This window comes from Dreissena polymorpha, chromosome 10, assembly GCF_020536995.1.
Source record: "Dreissena polymorpha isolate Duluth1 chromosome 10, UMN_Dpol_1.0, whole genome shotgun sequence".
Lineage (NCBI taxonomy): Eukaryota > Metazoa > Mollusca > Bivalvia > Myida > Dreissenidae > Dreissena > Dreissena polymorpha.
In genome coordinates, this window is record NC_068364.1 from 9741648 (window position 1) to 9763156 (window position 21509).

At 35.9% G+C, this 21509-nt stretch overlaps 2 protein-coding genes across 2 annotated transcripts; both read right to left on the bottom strand.

The window, feature by feature from the left end:
• Window positions 1–69: 69 nt before the first annotated feature.
• LOC127848319 (coiled-coil domain-containing protein 137-like) lies at window positions 70–21144 on the bottom strand. Its single transcript, XM_052380704.1, has 7 exons — window positions 21026–21144; window positions 11321–11490; window positions 8800–8957; window positions 7934–8004; window positions 7352–7437; window positions 5317–5405; window positions 70–1253 (listed from the first exon to the last, which is right to left on the bottom strand). Exons 1-7 carry the CDS (start codon window positions 21100–21102, stop codon window positions 996–998), a joined length of 909 nt encoding a protein of 302 aa, XP_052236664.1. The 5' UTR covers window positions 21103–21144; the 3' UTR covers window positions 70–995.
• Window positions 13987–17177, bottom strand: LOC127848322 (uncharacterized). The gene is made up of 4 exons (XM_052380709.1): window positions 17097–17177; window positions 16017–16642; window positions 15427–15615; window positions 13987–15124 (listed from the first exon to the last, which is right to left on the bottom strand). Exons 2-4 carry the CDS (start codon window positions 16044–16046, stop codon window positions 14924–14926), a joined length of 420 nt encoding a protein of 139 aa, XP_052236669.1. The 5' UTR covers window positions 16047–16642; window positions 17097–17177; the 3' UTR covers window positions 13987–14923.
• Window positions 21145–21509: the final 365 nt, after the last annotated feature.

Sequence of the window (21509 nt, forward strand, 5' to 3'; positions counted from 1 at the left end):
CCCCAATCCAGTTGCAATCGGGTAACTTTTATTCTCGTACGCTAACCCCATGTAAAAAAATGACAGCAAAATTATGAATCTTTTAATCATCTGTCAAAAGCATTGACTGCCAAACATTGTCATTGAAATTAGTTCTCTCTGATTAGAAAAATCTGTCTTACTTAAGAAAAAAAATTGTACCAAATACCGGTATGTTAAAATACAGAAACACGATAAAATATTGGTTATGCTTTACTCCAGTATCCCCACCAGTCAGCACATACTAAAATGGACAACATGTATATCATGTCTGAATACTCATAAAGCAAACATTTCAATGCATTTTTGTTTAGTTCTACTAATTATCTAAACGATCAAGTTACACAACTTACAGATTATATGGGTTATGCTATGGTTAAGGTTTGGATGTAACAACTTCATGGTCCAGTCTGATATAAGATCTAACAAGTGTAAGTTACTACAGACTTGTGTAGCTGAAAGCAATACATGCTGATGATTGATATGTTCCTATCATACTCGACATGTAAAAATAAGAAGAAAATGAAGACAATTATTGAATTAAAATTAACATAAATATTGATGTCAAGAATGTATGCCTCTTCCAAATAGGTATTAGCTGAGCTCTATATCTCAGTAGCAACCGCAAGTTTTCAATTGTGAAAACATCTTCTGCTTCAGCATGTGGTGGTCAATGACCAAGGCCTGTAACTCTGGCCTTCAGTTGAGCAGAATTATGCCCCTTTTGTTCTTTAAATGTCTATGTGGAAATGATATCAGGCTTCAGACGAAAAATGTCCATTATAATATACACTTGAAAACATGTAGAGTGTGCACTGTCTTGTTACAGCTCTTGTTCGTAGTTTGATATGGTGAGAGGTTGATCAGAAAAGATTTCTTGACAGTTTTATTCGTATCAACATACTTTTCCAAAGCTTCTCTTTTACAGAAATACTGGTACAATTTATTTTTAATTAAAGCTGCACACATTCAAGATATCAAGTCTTCACATTGTTCTGTGCATACTTCCTGTCCCGCATGTCACGATACAAGTCTATGGCTCTTTGCCTCTGAAAGTCTGTGATCTGGCGTTGAGCGGGGGACAGATATTTACGTTTCAAAGTCTGACCCGGTTTTCGGTCTCCATGAGATTTTGGCACTGCCACATGGACGATGGGTTCTGTTGTTTCTTCACTGCCAGTTTTCGACTGTGAACCATCTAATAAGCTCTTCAACAGTAAGGACTTCTTACCAGGCTACAACAAAGTATGAACATTATTACAGGGTTGAACAAATATTTAATACGATTCTAACATTGCCCAATGATATTCCTATCTTCAAATAATAAAATATCAAATAAAAAAATTAGTTGTCGTCCTGAGAACACAGAAAAATACAAAGACGGTAAATGTTTTTACAGATGTTTAAGCTATTTCCTGTATGGATCTCAAATGTATCACGAATCATTGAGAGAAGACCTTACCCAATATATGTATAAGAACTCCCATAAGTACAACCATCTGGTAGACGGTGATATACACGTACACCTAAGAGCACAGAGATATACAAATGGAAGGTTATCGTCATGGGCAACGGAGGCCGAGCTAAAAGCCGCATCTGATCACCACCAAATTAGCATCCATGTTTCAACAGACCGTAAATTCACAGAGTGGTTGAAATTTGAAGATCAAGTTGAGCCCTCAATTAATGTAGACCGCCCGCTGAAGTTACTTTTAGAAAACAGCCATTTCAGTGTACTAGAAGCTAGCGTCGACGGTAGACAGCATACAACCCATGATACTGATACTCACGTGTATGATTGGTTTGAAGGAAAGCCTACCGAACCTGTAATTTACTTGAAAAAACAGAACACTGCCAATGCAAATAGGAATGTGAAACGACCCAGTGACACAAAAGCGTTCAAAGCAAAGCAGGTTAAGGAGAATAAACCCCAAATATCACCGCAAGAATCGTTACGAAAAAAATCCAATGAGACAAAATCTTCAGTGACTAACCTATCAAAACACGTACTCACCGATGCTGAACAAAATCTCCTTGAAAAGGGCCTTAAATTCATCCCAAGTCGTAAGAATATTGATAAGGTGAAATTGCTAGCTGACCTTGGGGAGTGGGAACGCAGAATGCGATTACGGGAATACTTTGCGGACACTAAAAGCAACCAAAATATGAAACAGGGAATAATCGATAAGTTCCGAGTAAAACCAAAAAGCACATTTACACCAAACGCGGGGAGGGACCCAAGCCTCGACCTTTATGTTGAACTGGTAAAGAATGATGCCATCTCAAATTTGAAGAAGACTGGTAAATTAAATCTAGACAAGAATGAAAACAAAGCATTTCATGAACTGTTACATAATGATTCAATTATCATCAGACCGGCGGACAAGGGATCTGGCATAGTAATACTAGATAAACAAGTTTACATAGAGTCACTGAAACACGAAATGAGTGAAGACGAGGCATACAGATCTACTGAAGGCGATGCAAGTAAACAAAGTATGAAGAATGTGAAGTCGCTCGTTAATAGACTTCACCGACAAGGCAGTATCTCTGGTGATATGAAACAGTATTTGATACCAAGGTACCCACAAGCGGGTAAACTCAAAGAAAATCCGAAGATACATAAAGCAGACGCACCTTTACGCACAATAGTGAGTGGGATCAATACAGCTACAGAGAAATTAGCCGAATTAGCCGAGCATGAATTAAATGAATATGTTGAGTCCTTGCCGAGTTACATTAGAGACACTACGGACTTTATTCAGAAACTAAAAGAAGTCAAAGAACCACTGCAGGAAGACAATTGTCTACTATTTTGTTTTGACGTCAGGAAACTGTATCCATCCATACCCAAAAGAGAAGGGTTAGAAGCTTGCAGGGAAGCATTTAACGCGCGCTCCAACCCACTAGTCACTTTAACTGATGATATGATTGACGTAATCACAACAGTTTTGGAAAACAACAATTTCAGTCTAAATGAAAACAACTACGTACAGACAGATGGAGTGGCGATCGGCTCAAAACTGGGAAAAAAATGTGCGTGTAGCAATATGAGGAAGTGGGACGAAAAACTCATGACAGCTTATAAAGTACCGGCATTTTATAAGAGGTTTATAGATGATGGTTTTGGAATATGGATAGGTACCGCGCCTGAACTTGAGACTTTTACCATACATGCCAATTCCATACACGAAAATATCCAGGTCGACCTTCGGTATAGTCCGCATAGTATCGTTTTTCTAGATACAACCGTACGGATGCCAAATGGTCATATCTACACAGATCTATATGTAAGCCCACGGACAAACAGCTCTACATACGTAAAGACTCATGCCACCCTCCTAGCAGTAAAAGATCTTTAGCGTATGGACTTGGATTGCGGATACGAAGAATATGTGAACAGGAAGATGATTACAACAAACATAGCAATGACCTAAAATTGCAATTAAGAAGACGCGGGTACAGCGGGAAATTCGTAGAAGGCCAGTTACAGAAGGCACAGATTTACTGGAAAAATCAAAAAAACAAACGCAAAACGACAGAGTTCCTCTTGTAGTCACGTTTTCCAGTCTTCTTCCCAACGTACACAGCATTGTACACAAACATCTAAACGTGCTATATAGATCGGACAGGATGCGCGAGGTTTTCAGTAAACCGCCTTTAGTAGCATACCGTAGAGACAGAAACCTCTGTGATATCCTGGTACACAACAAGACGAGCAAGGCTACCTTCATCACACACATATGTGAGGCAAACTGCATGTGCTGTAACAAACTGACAACAAGTGACATTCAAGACACAGACGGCAAAATTACTTACAGCACGTACAAAAATGTTACTTGTCGCACGAGAAACGTGATATACGGTATAGGATGCAACAAGTGCGAGTGTGTTGTTTATGTTGGGGAGACGGAGAGGCAAATCCGAGAACGCATGAGTGAACACTTGCGAGACGTCCGCCTGCATAAAGAAAAGCCCATCACTACTCACTTCGATTCGAGCCACTGCGATGACAATTATGTACTTCTCGGTCCTGGAGACGCTAAATATCGCTGGACGCCAAGAACGTGTTATTAGAGAAGCGTTGTGGATAAAGAGACTAAAAACTATGAAACCGTTCGGATGTAATGTAAAAGAAAGTGTGTTCCAGTCGGCAACATTAATAGACAGAATATAATGCTTATAATAAATAATAATATTTATGTTTATTTTATAAACATTATATATATTATGTATATGTATATTGTGAACATGTATATGTGTATATGTATATATGTATATTGTGAACATGTATAAGTGTATATGTATATATGTATGTGTATATATGTATGTGTATATGTACGTGTGTATAAGTATGTAATATGTATGTGTTTATGTATATATGTGTATATTTGTATACGCATATATATATATATATATATATATATATATATATATATAGTTTGTGTATATGTATATATGTATGTATGTGTATATATGTGGGTATATGTGTATAATATATATATAATAATATATACACAGCGTACAATTCATAACGTGTAGCGATTTCCGAGTATTGGCGCGTAACGTCACGTTCACGTCGGGTAACGTTACGTCACTTATTTATATTTTTGTATTTACTTCCGTTATGATTGACAGAAGAAAACGCTATGTAAAGTTGTCTTAATAATCATTTACTGAAGGCCTTTGGCCGAAATATTTAATAAAAGAGTAAATGTATGAAGTTTTAATAATTTCCTCTCTCTGGAGATCCAATACATAGAGTATAAATTAAGAATCTCTTTTCCAGAAATAATAGGTGATATTCGCACGTGCGGAAACAAAAAGATAAAACGGCCGCATATTGCTTTTAAACCATTTACCCGATAATCCGCCGCTAATTAATTGCAATTTGCAAACTGGCTGTCAAAATGTTTATCACACATCCCGCTTCAGTACTACAGAGCCTAAACCGCAGACTGGAAGTACGTATCGATATTTTCGCCGTTGCGTCAGTGTAATTTTGCCAATGTACATGACTGACTTACTTGCGCGTGACCACTCATATGGGGGAAATTTAACATTTGGGATGCAAAATTGCTGGCCGGAGAAACAGGGTTACCGCTTAAGAGGGGTGCATTATATAGTGTTTATCGACTGTCGTGGCACAGACCGCCTGCCTACACGGGGCGACTGGCGATAAGGGGTGACCGGAAGTAGGGGTTGGACTGTATTCTCAATATCTTATTTCAATAATAATCCCAAGTATTTTTTAAGCAATCAATAGAGTTGAACTAATGAACCAATGCGTCCACATACCCTGGCTTTATCCCCGTCCATTTCGGCCATGCGGGGTTTGGCTGTGAGAGTTGGGGGTTCCATAGCGACCTCTCCAAACGCAACATGGTCTGCAGTGTGAAACATGTGTGATAATATGACTACAATATACTGCAATACATCTCACATGGTCTGCAGTGTGAAACATGTGTGATAATATGACTACAATATACTGCAATACATCTCACATGATCTGCAGCAAACAGAGGTTACATGACAAAAACAAATTACAGTATATCTAAACAAGATGCGTTTGTGAAACACAATGTCCCCCTATATGACGTTTGACCTTGTAGGATGACCTTGACCTTGTAGGATGACCTTGACCTTGACCCTTCACCACTCAAAATGTGCAGCTCCATGAGATACACATGCATTTCAAATATAAAATTGCTAGCTTCAATATTGCAGAAGTGACATTACATGAGCAATTTTGACCTTGACCTTGACCTTTCACCACTAAAAATGTGCAGCTCCATGAGATACACATGCATGCCAAATATCAAGTTGCTATCTTCAATATTGCAAAAGTATTCAGAAAATTAGCGATTTGGGCCACATATATTTGACCTCTGACCTTGAAGGATGACCTTGACCTTTCACCACTCTAAATGTGCAGCTCCATGAGATACGCATGCATGCCAAATATCAAGTTGCTATCTTCAATATTGCAAAAGTACTCATAAAATGAGCGATTTTGGCCACATATATTTGACATCTGACCTTGAAGGATGACCTTGACCTTTCACCACTCAAAATGTGCAGCTCCATGAGATACACATGCATGCCAAATATCAAGTTGCTATCTTGAATATTGAAATACTGCAAAAGTGTACATTAAATAAGCGATTTTGACCCATATATTTTACCATTGACCTTGAAGGATGACCTTGACCTTTCACCACTCAAAATGTGCAGCTCCATGAGATACATATGCATGCCAAATATCAAGTTGCTATCTTCAATATTGCAAAAGTTATTGCAAATGTTAAAGTTGGCGCAAACCAACCAACCAACCAACAGACCAACCAACAGACCAACAGACAGGGCAAAAACAATATGTCCCCCACTACTATAGTGGGGGACATAAAAATCTAACATTGTCAGCAAGTTAAATGAAACCACATTTCTCTTGATAATCAATGGCTTAAAGTAATGGTTTTGAATGAATTCCCAATTAATTTTAAGTATTTACTCCAATATAGGCTAAACTACAATAACTGATAATTATTACTCCCTCGATTAAGCCAATTCACATGATAAATTGACCGTCTTCCATAAGTAGAAAAATATGTACCAGTAATTACAAAATTTACGGTCTTGAATGTCATTAATAATCATGTAAAAACAAGCAAATTCGTTGAATTGATATCCCCTGCCAATATGCTTCTGGACACAAAAGTGTTATATTTGACACTGAAAAAAGCAATTTTTCAAGATACAAAGGGCTATAACTCCGTTATTAACAAATGGTGTTCAATGCCATTTGGCGTGCATCATCCTCTTATCCATATATATACTCATACCAAGTTTCAATGAAATCCGCCAAAGCACTTCCACGATATGGCTCCGGACGGAAAGACAGACAGACGGAAAGAGGGACGGAAAGAGGGACGGACAACACCAAAACAATATCCCTCCGCCTATGGCGGGGGATAATAATAGACCAAGTCAATATAGAGTGAAATAAACATTGCAATCTCTTTTCGAAAATAAGATTTTAAAATTTAGTTGAAACCTTTTTATTGCATGGAACCCCACATAAAGTAATTCTTTAGTTTGTCTTCCAGGAAGAACCAGTGCTTGGTGGCTTTGGAAAGGGTCTGAGCATGCTTCCCAATTAGGCATCTAACATGAGAGCAAAAATATCACTGTAATAGTTTTTTGTTGCACAAAGTACACCCTAATTTGCATAACAAGTTTTTTGTATAATTGCACTTTCCCTGTATTATGCATGCAGAACGCCTTTGATTGAATGTTTGATAGAGAAAGGTGCCTCAGAGAGGGTGTTACCTACCTTTCAGAGAAGAGAAATCTGTCAATCTGTCCAACTTCTTATCTTTTTGAGCATCCAACTTTCGTTTCTTTTTGTCTCTGCTTTTCCTGCAAGCATGTACATGGCATCACATACAATTACTGCAAAGCATGATAGCAACATCAAAAATGTCAAACAACAGGGGATGCAATTAATATGGTGCCCACCTAGTGAGGTTCCATTTCGATACTCACACCAGAAGCGCTCTAAAGATCTTCTTCAAAGCGATAGTTCCATCCAAGAAACTGATTCAAGTTCTCACTAAGCCTAAGGCGTTAATTGCAATTTTGGGAAGGCAAAGATCGGCTCTCAAGTACATGTATACAGGTAAAAATGGATGAAGTGTTTGCCAGGTGAAAACAACATTTTATTTGCTTTTTTATGTATTTGTGTGTGTCATTCCTATACTTTTACTGTAAACTAAACATCAGCCAAGATAAAGAGACAAAAACACATACTTTAAAATAAAAAAATATCTGTAAGGTTTTTACATTTACCAAATCTGTGAATTCCTAGTAACTAAGTTGTTAGCAGAAGATCTGACAATTACAATTTTTCACTCACTGTTTTTTGCGCTCACTTTTTGGTCTTTTATTCTTCAAATTATTAGGATTCTGTACATCTGTCAAATCAACCTGAAACAAAACCAATCCTAATGTCAGTGCTCTCAGTACTGAGACATCACACACAGTTTAATTTATCTGTAAGGGTTCCAAAGGAGTATGTTCACAGCATTTGATGGGTTCTAAAATGCATCAAGCCCTTATGATGAAATAAAGATGCATATAATAAAAACATTAAGAATATTGATTTTATATACATATATATATATATATATATATATATTTATTTTCTCAAAATAACCATACTTTCATATATATTTTGCAAGTTTTTCCATGTAAACTGGTTATCCTTCAATAACATTATACTGCTCCATCAATATTTGCAAAATGTTTTAAGATATTTACATAATTTACATCCCTCTTGTCTAAAGCATTGTGTCCCAAAAGAGAAAAGTTGAAGTTGAGGATTTCTTGAAAAATACCAACCTCTTTATTGCAGAATTTACCCAGAAATAACCACAAAAAGACATGTATATTATCAGATAATTTGCTATCATACAAGAAGAGAAAAGTACTCTTTAAACAATAGACACAACTTTTGAACAGACCATGGAAACATAAACCATAGAGTACTGTTAAGGTTAGTTAAAGGTCTATTTTGAGAAATGTCTGGCTCCTAAGTGTCTTGATCCACCATACAGGATTACTGCAGTGTTTATTCTGCATGTGTTTATTCATCACATCTGTGCTGATAGTGGCCACTGCACTGGGAACATAGCAAGATGCCGATACATAAACAGTAATACAGTACATTGGCATGGGTAGTGGTCCTTGTTACAGAACTACACCATTCAATCTGTGGCCTACCTTGTATTTGACCTCCAGTTGGGCCCTCTGTATGACTCGATGCGTCTCCATCTCGACTCGCCGCATGAAATTGCCATCCTTCTCAAACTTGCCCTGCACAAACCGCGGCACCTTCTGTAGGGGACGTGTCATCCCAGGAAGCATCTGCTGGCTCTGATCTGAAACAAACACATGTTCTGTTAGTCATTATTACTGAGTGCACCATCTGACATATTCCATATTGACATCTCACCTATTTACATGTACTGTAAGTCATTATTACTGAGTGCACCATCTGACATATTCCATATTGACATCTCACCTATTGACTTGTTAGTTTGGTTAGGGTTTGAAAGTGCAAGTTCAACATGCTCACATTTCAATCAATTGATTCAAGATATGACTATGGGTCTTTTACTGCCCATTGTGATTGCCTCGATCACTGCACCTTAATTTAAAATGTTCATGCTAAAGGGAATGGGATCAAACATGCAATCCTTAAGTTCTGCTGCAAGTGTGTTACTAATACACAATAATAAACTCAAACACAACAAAGGACTTGTTGCATGTGTACCTTTCTATGAAAAAACTAATTTATATTGTGCTTTGTTATAAGGGTCAACATGGAAAACTGTGTTTAAAAGATACACACACAGGAATAGAAACTAACCTGTTTGCCATGGTTTTTACCCTTATTATGTCAAAACAGAGAACATAAGAGTTGTTAACTTTGATTTTAAACTAAAAATCGATTTTTCTATATCAGTTTAAATTAATTATTGCCTGTGAATAGAAGCATAACAAAGGCTGTTTGTAAAATATGCATGCCCCCCATATGAGCTGTTCGTTGTACTGGCAGCCATTGTGTGAATACGACTTTTGTCACTGTGACCTTGACCTTTGACCTAGTGACCTGAAAATCAATAGGGGTCATCTGCAAGTCACGATCAATGTACCTATGAAATGTCATGATCCTAGGCATATGCGTTCTTGAGTTATCATCCGAAAATCATTTTACTATTTAGGGTCACCGTGACCTTAACCTTTGACCTAGTGACCTGAAAATCAATAGGGGTCATCTGCGAGTCATGATCAATCTACCTATAAAGTTTCATGATCCTAGGCATATGCGTTCTTGAATTATCATCCGAAAATCATTTTACTATTTCGGGTCACCGTGACCTTGACCTAGTGACCTCAAAATCAATAGGGGTCATCTGCCAGTCATTATCAATCTACCCATGAAGTTTCATGATCCTAGGCGTATGCGTTCTTGAGTTATCATCCGGAAACCATTTTACTATTTCGGGTCACCGTGACCTTGACCTTTGACCTAGTGACCTCAAAAACAATACGGTTCATCTGCGAGTCATGATCAATCTACCCATGAAGTTTCATGATCCTAGGCGTATGCGTTCTTGAGTTATCATCCGGAAACCATTTTACTATTTCGGGTCACCATGACCTTGACCTTTGACCTAGTGACCTCAAAATCAATAGGGGTCATCTGCAAGTCATGATCAATGTACCTATGAAGTTTCATGATCCTAGGCCCAAGCGTTCTTGAGTTATCGTCTGACAACCACCTGGTGGACGCACCGACCGACCGACAGACCGACATGAGCAAAGCAATATACCCCCTCTTCTTCGAAGGGGGGCATAGAAATGTAAGTCAAAAGCAAAATTTATTTAGCAAGAATCCCTAAAAAAAAGTTTTGCGATTATGGTAAATAACATTTGTGCATCCCTGTTTAACCCTTTCCCTGATAGACTTCTTATCTGATCTGTCACTCCAGGCCAATACCGGTCCTGCTGTTCTGATAACAGAGACTCCATATACAGCTGATAAGCCTGTCTACACCATCTCAATAGAGTTTTAAAAGTACAATAATTGTTGCAATATTTAACGAACTAAAAGATGATAATGATACAGCGTTTTTGACTTTTATTTTATTTAGGGAAATGTCAAAATCATTTGCAAGATACCCCGATACTTAAATGGAAATTCAAAACGAAGCTTTTACGTTGTTGTCTGTGCAACGCAGTTTTTGTGTATAAATAAATACACCCCGCCTATTTTTGCACGCTTTATGTCCAAACAAAGACTTGACACCAAAATATCATGGGCATATACATGTACATGTTTTTATTTCTGGCTACAATTTGTAACAGAACATTAACTGTACATGATGCGCGCACACCACATTAAGTTATTTACGCGTGTTTGAATACCCTTGTCCCCATTGGACACTTTTTCATCAAATCTTTAAATACTAGAAACATATGCCGAAATTCATTTGATACTTTAGAAAAATGTCCGATGTTTGTGTTTATGAGTTTTCTTGAGCACCTTTGTCGTCAATATCAATCAGAATTTGCATTTGAAAATGGACATTGGGAATATAAGGGATTATTGGGTAATGGATAGAGACAGAAAAATTCGCATGTATGCGGTAATCGATAGAGACGGTAATAAACGCATGTATCGGGTAAGCGATAGACTCGGGAATATACGCATATCTCAGGGAAAGGGTTAACAAACCTAAATGAAGCTTATTCTTCTTGTTTTTCTTCTTTCGTTTCTTCTCAACTCCACTGTCTTTAGCATGAAGAATGTCCTTCCATTTCCTTGGTACGTGTTGCATGTCAAGTTCTTCATCCTCAACTGGCAGGTTCTGAGCTTTGCCCCTCTTAAGACCGAATTCCAAATCTCTACAAAGATAACACAGCAGTACTTTATACAGACCTCATATATACAGAATCTGGTCTGGAAAGACTAAACCCATGATGGCAAATTTTGATGACGACCCATGTTGTTACAACCCTCAATAAAAGAAATTGTTATGGAGATCATGTAAACTTGTTTTTGTATCACTTAATTTAAATATTGGTTTATTTGGTATTTCTCCTGTTTATTTTAAATCCAAATTTTACATTATATTTACATGACATTGTTTACATTATTATTTATCTTTAATATTTTTTACATACAATTTAAAATGCAATAATATTCTGAAAATTTTCATTCAGCAAACTTTGAATTTAAATGATGTGCTCTTCTTAAAAAACTTAAATCAACACGGAAACATCCATATATTTAACTGATTTGTAAACATGCCTATATAGAATTTCCATAGAATAAATTAGCTTTGCAATGAATTTTTCAAATAAGCTCTGTTAAAATAAGCAGATCCTGATAATTAAATACCATATTTCAAAGGTATATTAATAAACAAGAGGGCCATGGTGGTCCTGGGTCGCTCACCTGAGTAGCATTAATGGTAAGCAAGGGTTATTCACGTTGTTTTGTGGAAAGAAAGGATTTGTTTCGGCAGATATATACATATATGCGTTATATGTAGTTTTGTGTGTCTGTTTATGTTTTTTAAAATAGACATTTGTTACCCATTGCGACAAAGCTATATTTTGGATAAAAGTTATATGAGGATAGTAATTTAATAATGAACATCAGCAAAAAAAAAATGAAAGCACATTTTTCCACAAATTGCTGTCCAGCTTTAAAGGGACCGTCAACCACAAATGACGAAAAAAGAAAAGTTCTAAAATACTTTCTTTTTTTACAATTATTAGTTTTATTGATTATAATATCACGACTGGTATATTACATTAATATGAAAACTTAACAACTTTTTTCAAGAAATGTAATATACCAGTCGTGATATTTTAACAGGTATAAATAAATTTTCTAGACAGTAGGATAAGTAAATGAATAAACGACAAATAAGATTCACATGTAACAATTATTGTTGTCTTATTGGTTTTAACACTATGCTGAATTTCTGCAAAAATAAACTATCATCATCATCATCATCAACACCACCACAACCACCACCACCACCACCATCACAACCATCATCATTATCATCATCATCATCTTCATCATCATTGTGCACCAACATCCAATATCCTAACTACAACTAGACTGTTAACATGGTTTTCATATAGTCATACATGTATTAGGAAAACTGCAGCTCCCCTAATAACCATGTTTTTCAACGAACTGTTACCATTTTCGAACTCAAACAAGCTATCATTAGAACAAATCTTCGGGCCAATTTCTATGAAAATTTGACTTCTTCAGTGTTATCAAGATTTTACTATAGCCATTATATAAGGAAAACTTGGATTCTTGGATATGTTGTTGCAAGTTTGTTTTTTGATGACTGCTTTATGGTAGACTTATGCGAACATGCATCTATTTATTCATTTAGAATGAAGTCTTCTGTGTTGTTTGATACCACAATTGTGCAAATCGGTTGAAAATTGATGGAGTAGTGAGTTTTGGAAATTGGCTGGTATGCCGAAATCAGCAATTCAAGTGTCTAAGTCACATACCTTGTTATATATATAAGTAAAAAAAATAAAAAAAATTCGACGAACTTTTTTTGTCATGGGAGGTAGTAGCTAATGCCATATGCCTGTGTTCAGAAAGTGATATGTCGTTAAATCAATTTTGGAAAATGGGATGCATCATATGCTAGTTCTGGCTACCATAACTTAAAATGTCGCTTTTTATGATTTTTGACTGGCACGACTTTACTGGTATGTCAATACTTTATAGACTGTACGCTGAAGTTATTTAGCTATAAATCATACGATGCATGTTTAATATGGTTTTCTTGAAGGCTGTCAGACACTTCGACCCCTTGATACTTCGACCCCTTTGTTTTTTTATATTAAAGATGACACTTCGACCCCTTTTAGACACTTAGACCCCTATTTTTTGAGGCACTTGGACCCCTGTTTTTTATTTTATATATTAACGTGATTATTCTTATTGGAAGTGATTTTTTTGTGATAAATAAAGGATATGCATTATGTGACACAGTCATGCGTGTTATACTTGATCATATATAAATACTTTTTCAAAGGAGAAGGAATAGGTATAAGAGGGTTTTTAATATTAATCACAAAAATCAATTCCAATAAGAATAATTATGTTAAATATATGAAAAAAAGGTAGCGAATAGGTATAATAGAACTTTCAATAGGGGTTCATGAAATACTTTAGACGTTATTTATATAAAAAAATCACCTATAAAAATAATAATTCACTACAAACACCCTTTTTAGAATCTAATATGTTCAATGATCAATGAATAAAAACAAATGGTTTTGTGATATCAATTTATTTAGGAGAAAGAAAGCATTATAGTATTGTGTGTGGACTATGATTAAAATATTGCTTAGTTCATTTTAAAAGAAAATATGTACATAAATTATAACAGCTATTGTTCAAAATCAATAACGATCCTTATCATGAATGACTATGAAAATATATAATAATAAATATATTTTACAACATTTACATTTATATAAATTGTACAAACAAGCCTTTCACACTATCATTATGTATCCTCTTACGAATCTACATAAATCCCTAAATACGTCCATAAATTTCTCCGACTCTTGTCAGAAACTCTTCACAAGCAATGTCGTGGTTGTCGTACTGGTCCCATAGCTCCCCAACTCTCTGGTCCATTGATATATACACAGCCCTTCTGTTCCTTATAAGGGACTGCTGCGATACCAGCTGGTGATGGATGTTGACCGTTTTGGCCTCTTCAAGCAGAAGTGGTACCAAGACGTAAAACTGTAGTGATCCTTTACCAGCCTTCGGAATTCAGTTTCCTGTGCCAGCCCTCTGTATTGTTATTGGTGCGCACAGGCTGCTTGTACACAGAACACTCCTCCGTTGAAAAAAGTGTGCTGTCAACCCATGTGTGTTCTACATATTCAAAGAAATCACGGACATTTTCTGAACAAGTATCAGCGCGTTCTTTCAGGCAAGGAAAAGCTCTTACAATATTCCTGCCGGGAAGGAATGGTAAAGCAAGCAGCTTACTGATCAGCTGGTGCAGAGTTGAACGTTCCCTGTACGTTCTGGTGAGACCATATTCCTTCATATTTTTTATCACAGCTTGGGACCAATGGAATGCGCAACCTTTCAGAACAGTTCCAGGGAATACCTGTCGAAGTGCCTGCCACAAACCTATCCATACAGAAGCACTCAACGGCAGGAGCTTCTGGAAGAATGTCAAGTAATTTCTGTAAAATGGCTATGTAGTCCTGTTTCCTGCGTCCTGACATCAGAACGAACATTAACGGAACCTGTTTCATTGACTCACCCTCCCGTATGAATAGCATGAATTGACCAAAGTTGCTTGAACGGCTTTTTGACAACCCTGAATGTCCCGTCAAGGTACCACTTCCTGGCATTCTGATGGAGTTGAAGTTGTTGGTTTGTGGCAAACATTATATGTCCATTGTCGTCAACCCATACATCACCTACCAGGAACTTATCCTTAAGAAAGTTAGTGTCAACCTGAAAAACAAAGAATAATTAAGACTCAAAAGTGAACAATGCATGTCATGGTCTATTACAATGTACATGTATGTGCAAAGTGACCTTGACATTTGACCGGAAAGTGGGTGTGGTGTCTCAGTTGTATGTGGAAACACTTTGATAATGACAATGTTAAAAGTTTTCGTACTGCAGACAGCAAACTGGCTATGAAAATAACTCATGTTTTCTCGAAAAACAGCTTAACTAAATGTAATAATAATAGACAGGCCCAGTTGGACTGGTTACAACACTAACATAAAAAAAAATGAACAGAAACATACCTCAAAATCTAGATTTTCAGATTCCTTTGGCCGTACTTGCTGGCGTGCACGGTCCATTTTACGCGCTAAGGATGCTGGTTTGGGGATTTCGCCATTCTGGAAAACATGGTCCTTGAAATGTTTCTTCAGCTGACCTTCTACATACGAATCGGTAGGTTCATGGACATCACTGAGTGCCACACGTTTTAACTGTGAATTAAAAACATTTTAAATTCATAACACATTATATTGTATAATATGTATTATAATTTTGACAATTATATGTTTGTACAGACTCAACCAATTGTGTTGTGATAAACAGTTTTTAATTGTAAATAATATAAGAAATGTGAAATTATAAATATGTGTATGTGACTCTAAAAAATTATACAAGAGAAGAAAAAACACACAAACACCATTAAGTAACAAGGGAAAACGCATTCAAAACTGCTAGAAGACCCCTACAACCGACAGAAGGTGTGCATGTATTGTATATCCTTTATAACTTAATAAAAGTTTCCCATGACATTCACGACATTATTATTAATATTTAAAATAAAATAAATAATTAATATATAAAATCAGTAAACAGTGTACATTATTTTACTTACATCTCGGCTTATCTCTACCTTCTGACCCATCAGTGGGTCGGCTGGGTGATTGTGTGCCGTGGTTCCCCGGCTGAATATGTCACCCTCTTGTCGAACAGAGGCATAACAGATCTGACCAGTACGCCGTTGGTTACATCGCCATTGCACAGCCTTTTTAGTGGTCTTCTTAATGATGTAAGCAAATCCATCGGAAGACACAAGTTTGTTGCATTTCTTGAGTGTACCCTACTCAATGACTGTAAACTGGACACCAATGGGTTCCTCAAGGTTGGTGGTGGACATTTGAAGGTCCATTCCATTGATGGATGGTTCCGTAAACGCTGTAGTGTTTGGAGGGTCGACTCTGCTTACATCAAACGTACGGTCAGTGGTATTGTCAGTGGAACTATCGGCGGTACTGTCAACGGTACTATCAGCATTTGTGGTGTTTAAGCTGAGCTCTAGATGAAAGGTACCAAAATATGTATCTTCATTTGTTGTTGATTCGTTGATCAGTGTTGAGTGAAGTGCTGTTTCGATTCCATTTGTAGATATATTCACCGCCTGACTGCGCTTACACGGACCACAGACAAATTCAAGTACAAACAGCTGTTTCTGAGCTTTCAAGTAGTCTCTCTTGGACACACCTACAAGAGAATATATAGATATTTTTAACTTTTTAACCAATCCATGCACAGAACAGAACATTATAACTTTATGGAAGAATTTGTGCTCAATAGTTCAATGGTGTCAATAATTTTGAACAAACCCATAAACACTGGTGTAATTGGCGCCGCTATTTCGAACTAGGCGACATGACTTTTTTACAACGTATAATGAAGAAAATCACTACATTCCGATTACAACTTCTCGCGACAATTTTTCAAAAACACTCAAATAATCCAAACACATTGTACTTTATCTACAGGGGGTTGATGTATTTCTGATTATTTATGATAACACAGCAGGCATTTATTCGCACCAATTAGTGCCACGTGATAAATTTACAAATAATCTATTATTTATTTATTTAATCTGAATTAATTTGTAGAAGGAATTTGAAATGAAAACATTTTTAAAGAATTTTAAATATTATTTCACCTCTTAAATATAAGAAAGATAATCAGTGACTGCAAAAAGAATTCAAATTTATCATGATTGTGAATGCAAATCAAAAACAACTAATATCAGTCTATCATGATTATTATACTAACAAAATCAGCTTGAAACGATTAGCATATCTTATCAACCTCTAACCCTGGACATTACACCTCCTAAGATATAAACATAATTGATTAGATTACTAAGGTGTGATCACACTTATTATGGGGCCCACTTCACTTGATTAATGATGCCCCTGCTTTAATCAATCACTTCATCTCTGATTAAAGAAACTGGCAGTTCAATTAATAGGCAATAAAACTGGGTGTCCACACTAACAAAGGGGAGTTGTAAATTACTCTCCTGTCAGTGCTAGTGACCTTGAATGGTTCATTGATGATCTCCCTTCCCCTCAGTCCCTGCCTGCTGAGTTGCACTTGTGGCAGGCTAGATGGAAAGGTGTTACCAACCCACCTACTACCCTTCAGGGGGCTGTTGAACAGTGTGATTCACAGCTGTACCCCAACATTTACACGGTCTTGTCTATCGCATGTGTGTTCCCTGTCACATCATGTGAGTGTGAAAGAAGTATCAGTGCCCTAGGACTTGTAAAGACAAAACTGAGAACTTCAATGGGTCAGGACAGGTTGTCCGCTTTGTGCCTTCTTTCTGTTCATAGGGACATTGACATTAACATTTGCAATGTTGTCCGAGAGTTTGCTCGGAAGCATCCTAGGCGGATGGATCTTCCTGACATCCTGTCTGAGCTGTAGACATTTGTTGAATAGTGGTATAATCACTTCAGCATTAGCATTGTATTATTTTGCTGTTATAATGATATTTTATTCTTCATTTATCATTGTTGTATTTGTTGCTTTTATTATGTGCAATTTGCTGATCAGTTCCCTTTAAATCTGATTTGAGGTGATAATTTCCTTTAAGCCCTTTTTATTTTATGGCCCTTTTTTACACCTTTTCTTTTTATGGTAGGTTAGGCCCCTTCCTTGGGTCAAGATCAGCAATCTTTTACACAGCTTTTAATTGTGAATGTATAGTACTGATATTATATTTCTGCTTACATTATAATAATGTGCTATAAAAATACTGCTTTGGTTATGCTTTTAGTGTGTTTTATTATTATAGTATTACTTATGTATGCCATGTATTTATGATGTGTTGAAATTTGCTACTGTTTGATTATAGGTCGGTCAAGAGCTTTACATAGCTTATGTTATATCATGTTATTTCATACCGACAATAAATAAATTTTGATTTGATTTGTAAGATTTTCTTGTATTGTTTTTGTTACAAAATGACATAACATTTGATAGAACTTGAAATAAAGAGTGTTGCTTAAAATGTTATTTTTATAATTTGTAAAAAAAACATCCAACAGGGTGACCTAGTAGGATATCCAACAAGGTGAAAAGGAGGTCCACATCTAACACTGTTAGAAATTTTCTGGTCATAAAGATAAAAGACTACTTTAGTGGTTTCAGAGACATTTGATTTATCCCTGTGTGTCTGTCACACTTGATGTCTGAACTAAAGTTCTTGATTGTTTTACATGCACTTTTATCATGCAAAATGTTGATTAGATAGCAGGAAAATGCATCATTTCAAGGTGCCATTTAAAAAAAAATCGACTACGGGAGGGGACACCCCTCCCCAGTTAAGCCCCCCCTCTTAACAATTTCTGGATACGCCCCTGGTAATATACACATCATCTTAATTCTTACATCTTAATACACCAATAACACTATCACATTAAAATAAGTAAATAATTGTCCGTAGTAATAAGACGTTAGGAAGTATTAAACTCACCAATTCATATGGAACTTTAAATGATTCTTTACATGCACATATTATAATATAATAAGTTAAAGAAAATGAAACGGCTGTGTTAATAAATTGTAGTGTACCAAATTGTAAACCATTTCCCATATATGCAGCAGACAACTTAAAATTCAGAGAAGCAAGAAAAATATCTTAAAACATTACTAACTAACCTGTTTTGCAGGTTCTGTGGATCCATCTATCACAAACATCACCAGTGATTGCTTCATCTTTTTCAGTCACAAAAGCTGAACATTCTATGCACAAGTCTGAGTCAGACATTATAACAAATTTAATCCAAATAATTATAAATCACATTAATAAGTTATAGAAATTGAAGATTCTTCTAATAACATAAGTCAAGATGAAACTTTTTATAAGTAACACAAGTAAATTCATTTTATTGCAACAACCAATCAAATGCATTCTTACATGAGTTTTAATTAACAGACAGGTGTCACTTTGGAATATACATCTGCACCTAATATGGAATTTATGCATACATTCAATTAGATCTAATAGCATGTCAACAGATTATTTGGATGACACAATTACACAAGTTTATGTGCCATCGTGTCCCAATAAACCACGTTTCATTAGATATTGAACATACCGTACATTTTTGGCATTTATGGAATATAAAGTAAGGCATCAATTAACAGCATGCCATATTGTCAATTATTAACTTAACTAACAAATACATTATTTGGATGACAATTTTGCAATACACAATTGCACATGCCACCATGCCCCAATAAACCATGTTTCAGGACAGGAACAATATAATTAAACTATAGTGATAATACAGAGCTCCAGATAAAAATTTGGTCAAATTCTTATTCACCCCCTTTTTTAAAAATTAATTCTTATTTTACCCCCTTTTTATAAAATTAAGTCTTAACAATATATTACCAAATAATTTTGAGTGCTTTAGATTTGCAGTCATTTACGCAAGAGCTTATAAGTTCATCAATTATTGACGAAACCATGCTTTGGGTATTTGAATCAAATTGAAAAAATGCATGCAGCGAGGACTTTTGACACTGAAATGGCTTTATTGCCTTCCACGCTTCAATACACCGCTTCAGTCGGCCATTTAGATTTTTCTGTAAAACGGTCACTCACAATTTGGCTTTATATAGATCATAATGGCCTTTTGGTCGCCGTTAAAGTCATATCAAAAACTATATTTAACATTTAATTTTAATGGCATTTTGAATAGGTATACAGTATATTACTTGTGTATAAAAATTACGATAAGTGTAATTTAAAAGGTACAATAAACAGTAATGACTCGCCTGCAAATCTAGGAGAACAGAATCGAGACCGTTTGGCCTTTCGACGTTTTAGGTGTGGCTCTTCCTCACAGCAAACGCTTGAGTGAAGTTGATTTAAAGTTGTAGTTTGAATTGAGCGCCTATACGAGCCAGAAACGGGATGAAATGTTTACCATACATAATTTGCTACTGGAAGTTTTACGCACCTTTGAAAATTTCGATTTTGTGTTTTATTTTTTCAATGCGTGCCTTTACGCAAAGATTTTAAATCTAAATCGTTATTTAAGAAATTGAATTCGTTTTTACGCCTTTACGCATGTTATCTGGAGCACTGGATAATAACAATATTGCAGAAAATTAAATGAATATTTTTAATTGCAAAACAGCTTTAATTTTCATATCCGTAGTAGCACACCACCCTCCATAAGTGCAACACATTGTATGAAATATGTTTGTTATTAACTTATTACCCCATCTGGTATAATGGTGTCTAAATAGGCGTTTATTGGTTTCTTTAGTGGTGATAACTATCTAATTGCTAATGTAGTTTCTAAGTACATGTTTTGCTGAACTTTAAATAGAATAATCACAGCCCAAAAGTACCAAATTAATTGCCAATTCACTTTTTTGATTAATGAGACTAAGTGCCTTTATTAAAATAAACAGGGGTCTATGTGTCTTCAACAACAATATTGAAAATAGGGGTAGAAGTGTCAAGGGGTCGAAGTGTCTACGAAAATGGGTAGGGGTCGAAGTGTCAAGGGGTCGAAGTGACCTGCTACCTTCTTGAATACAGTCCTCCGATAGAGCACTTACTGTTCGGCCGAACTGTCGAATGTTTTCTTTAACTTTTTGTGCTTCTTGCTTTTCTGCGGCTTTCCTAACTTGCCCATAACTAACTTAATTCTTCAAAGTCGTTTTAAAAACACGTGTATACATGAAAACGAAAGATGGAAGTACTTCCGTGTGTAATTGTCATTATGTTTACACAGTTCCCCAAAGTACTCATATTTCGATGACGTAATACGTAAAATACTAAAGTTGGGGACAACGAAGGTGATTTTGCAACTTATTTACACAATTTTGAATGAAGTAAGTTCATTATAATGATTCAAAACAGTATTATAGTATACAAGTTCAATAAAATCCTAGGTGTGATTGGTTTGCACTTTGCTAATTCTCAAACTTGACGAACATTCATAAAGAATGTAAATAAGGCTGCACTCCACTAACTTTGAAGTTACAGATTACATGTTTACGTAAAATAGTTTACGTTTATGAAAGGAAATATTGTGCGATA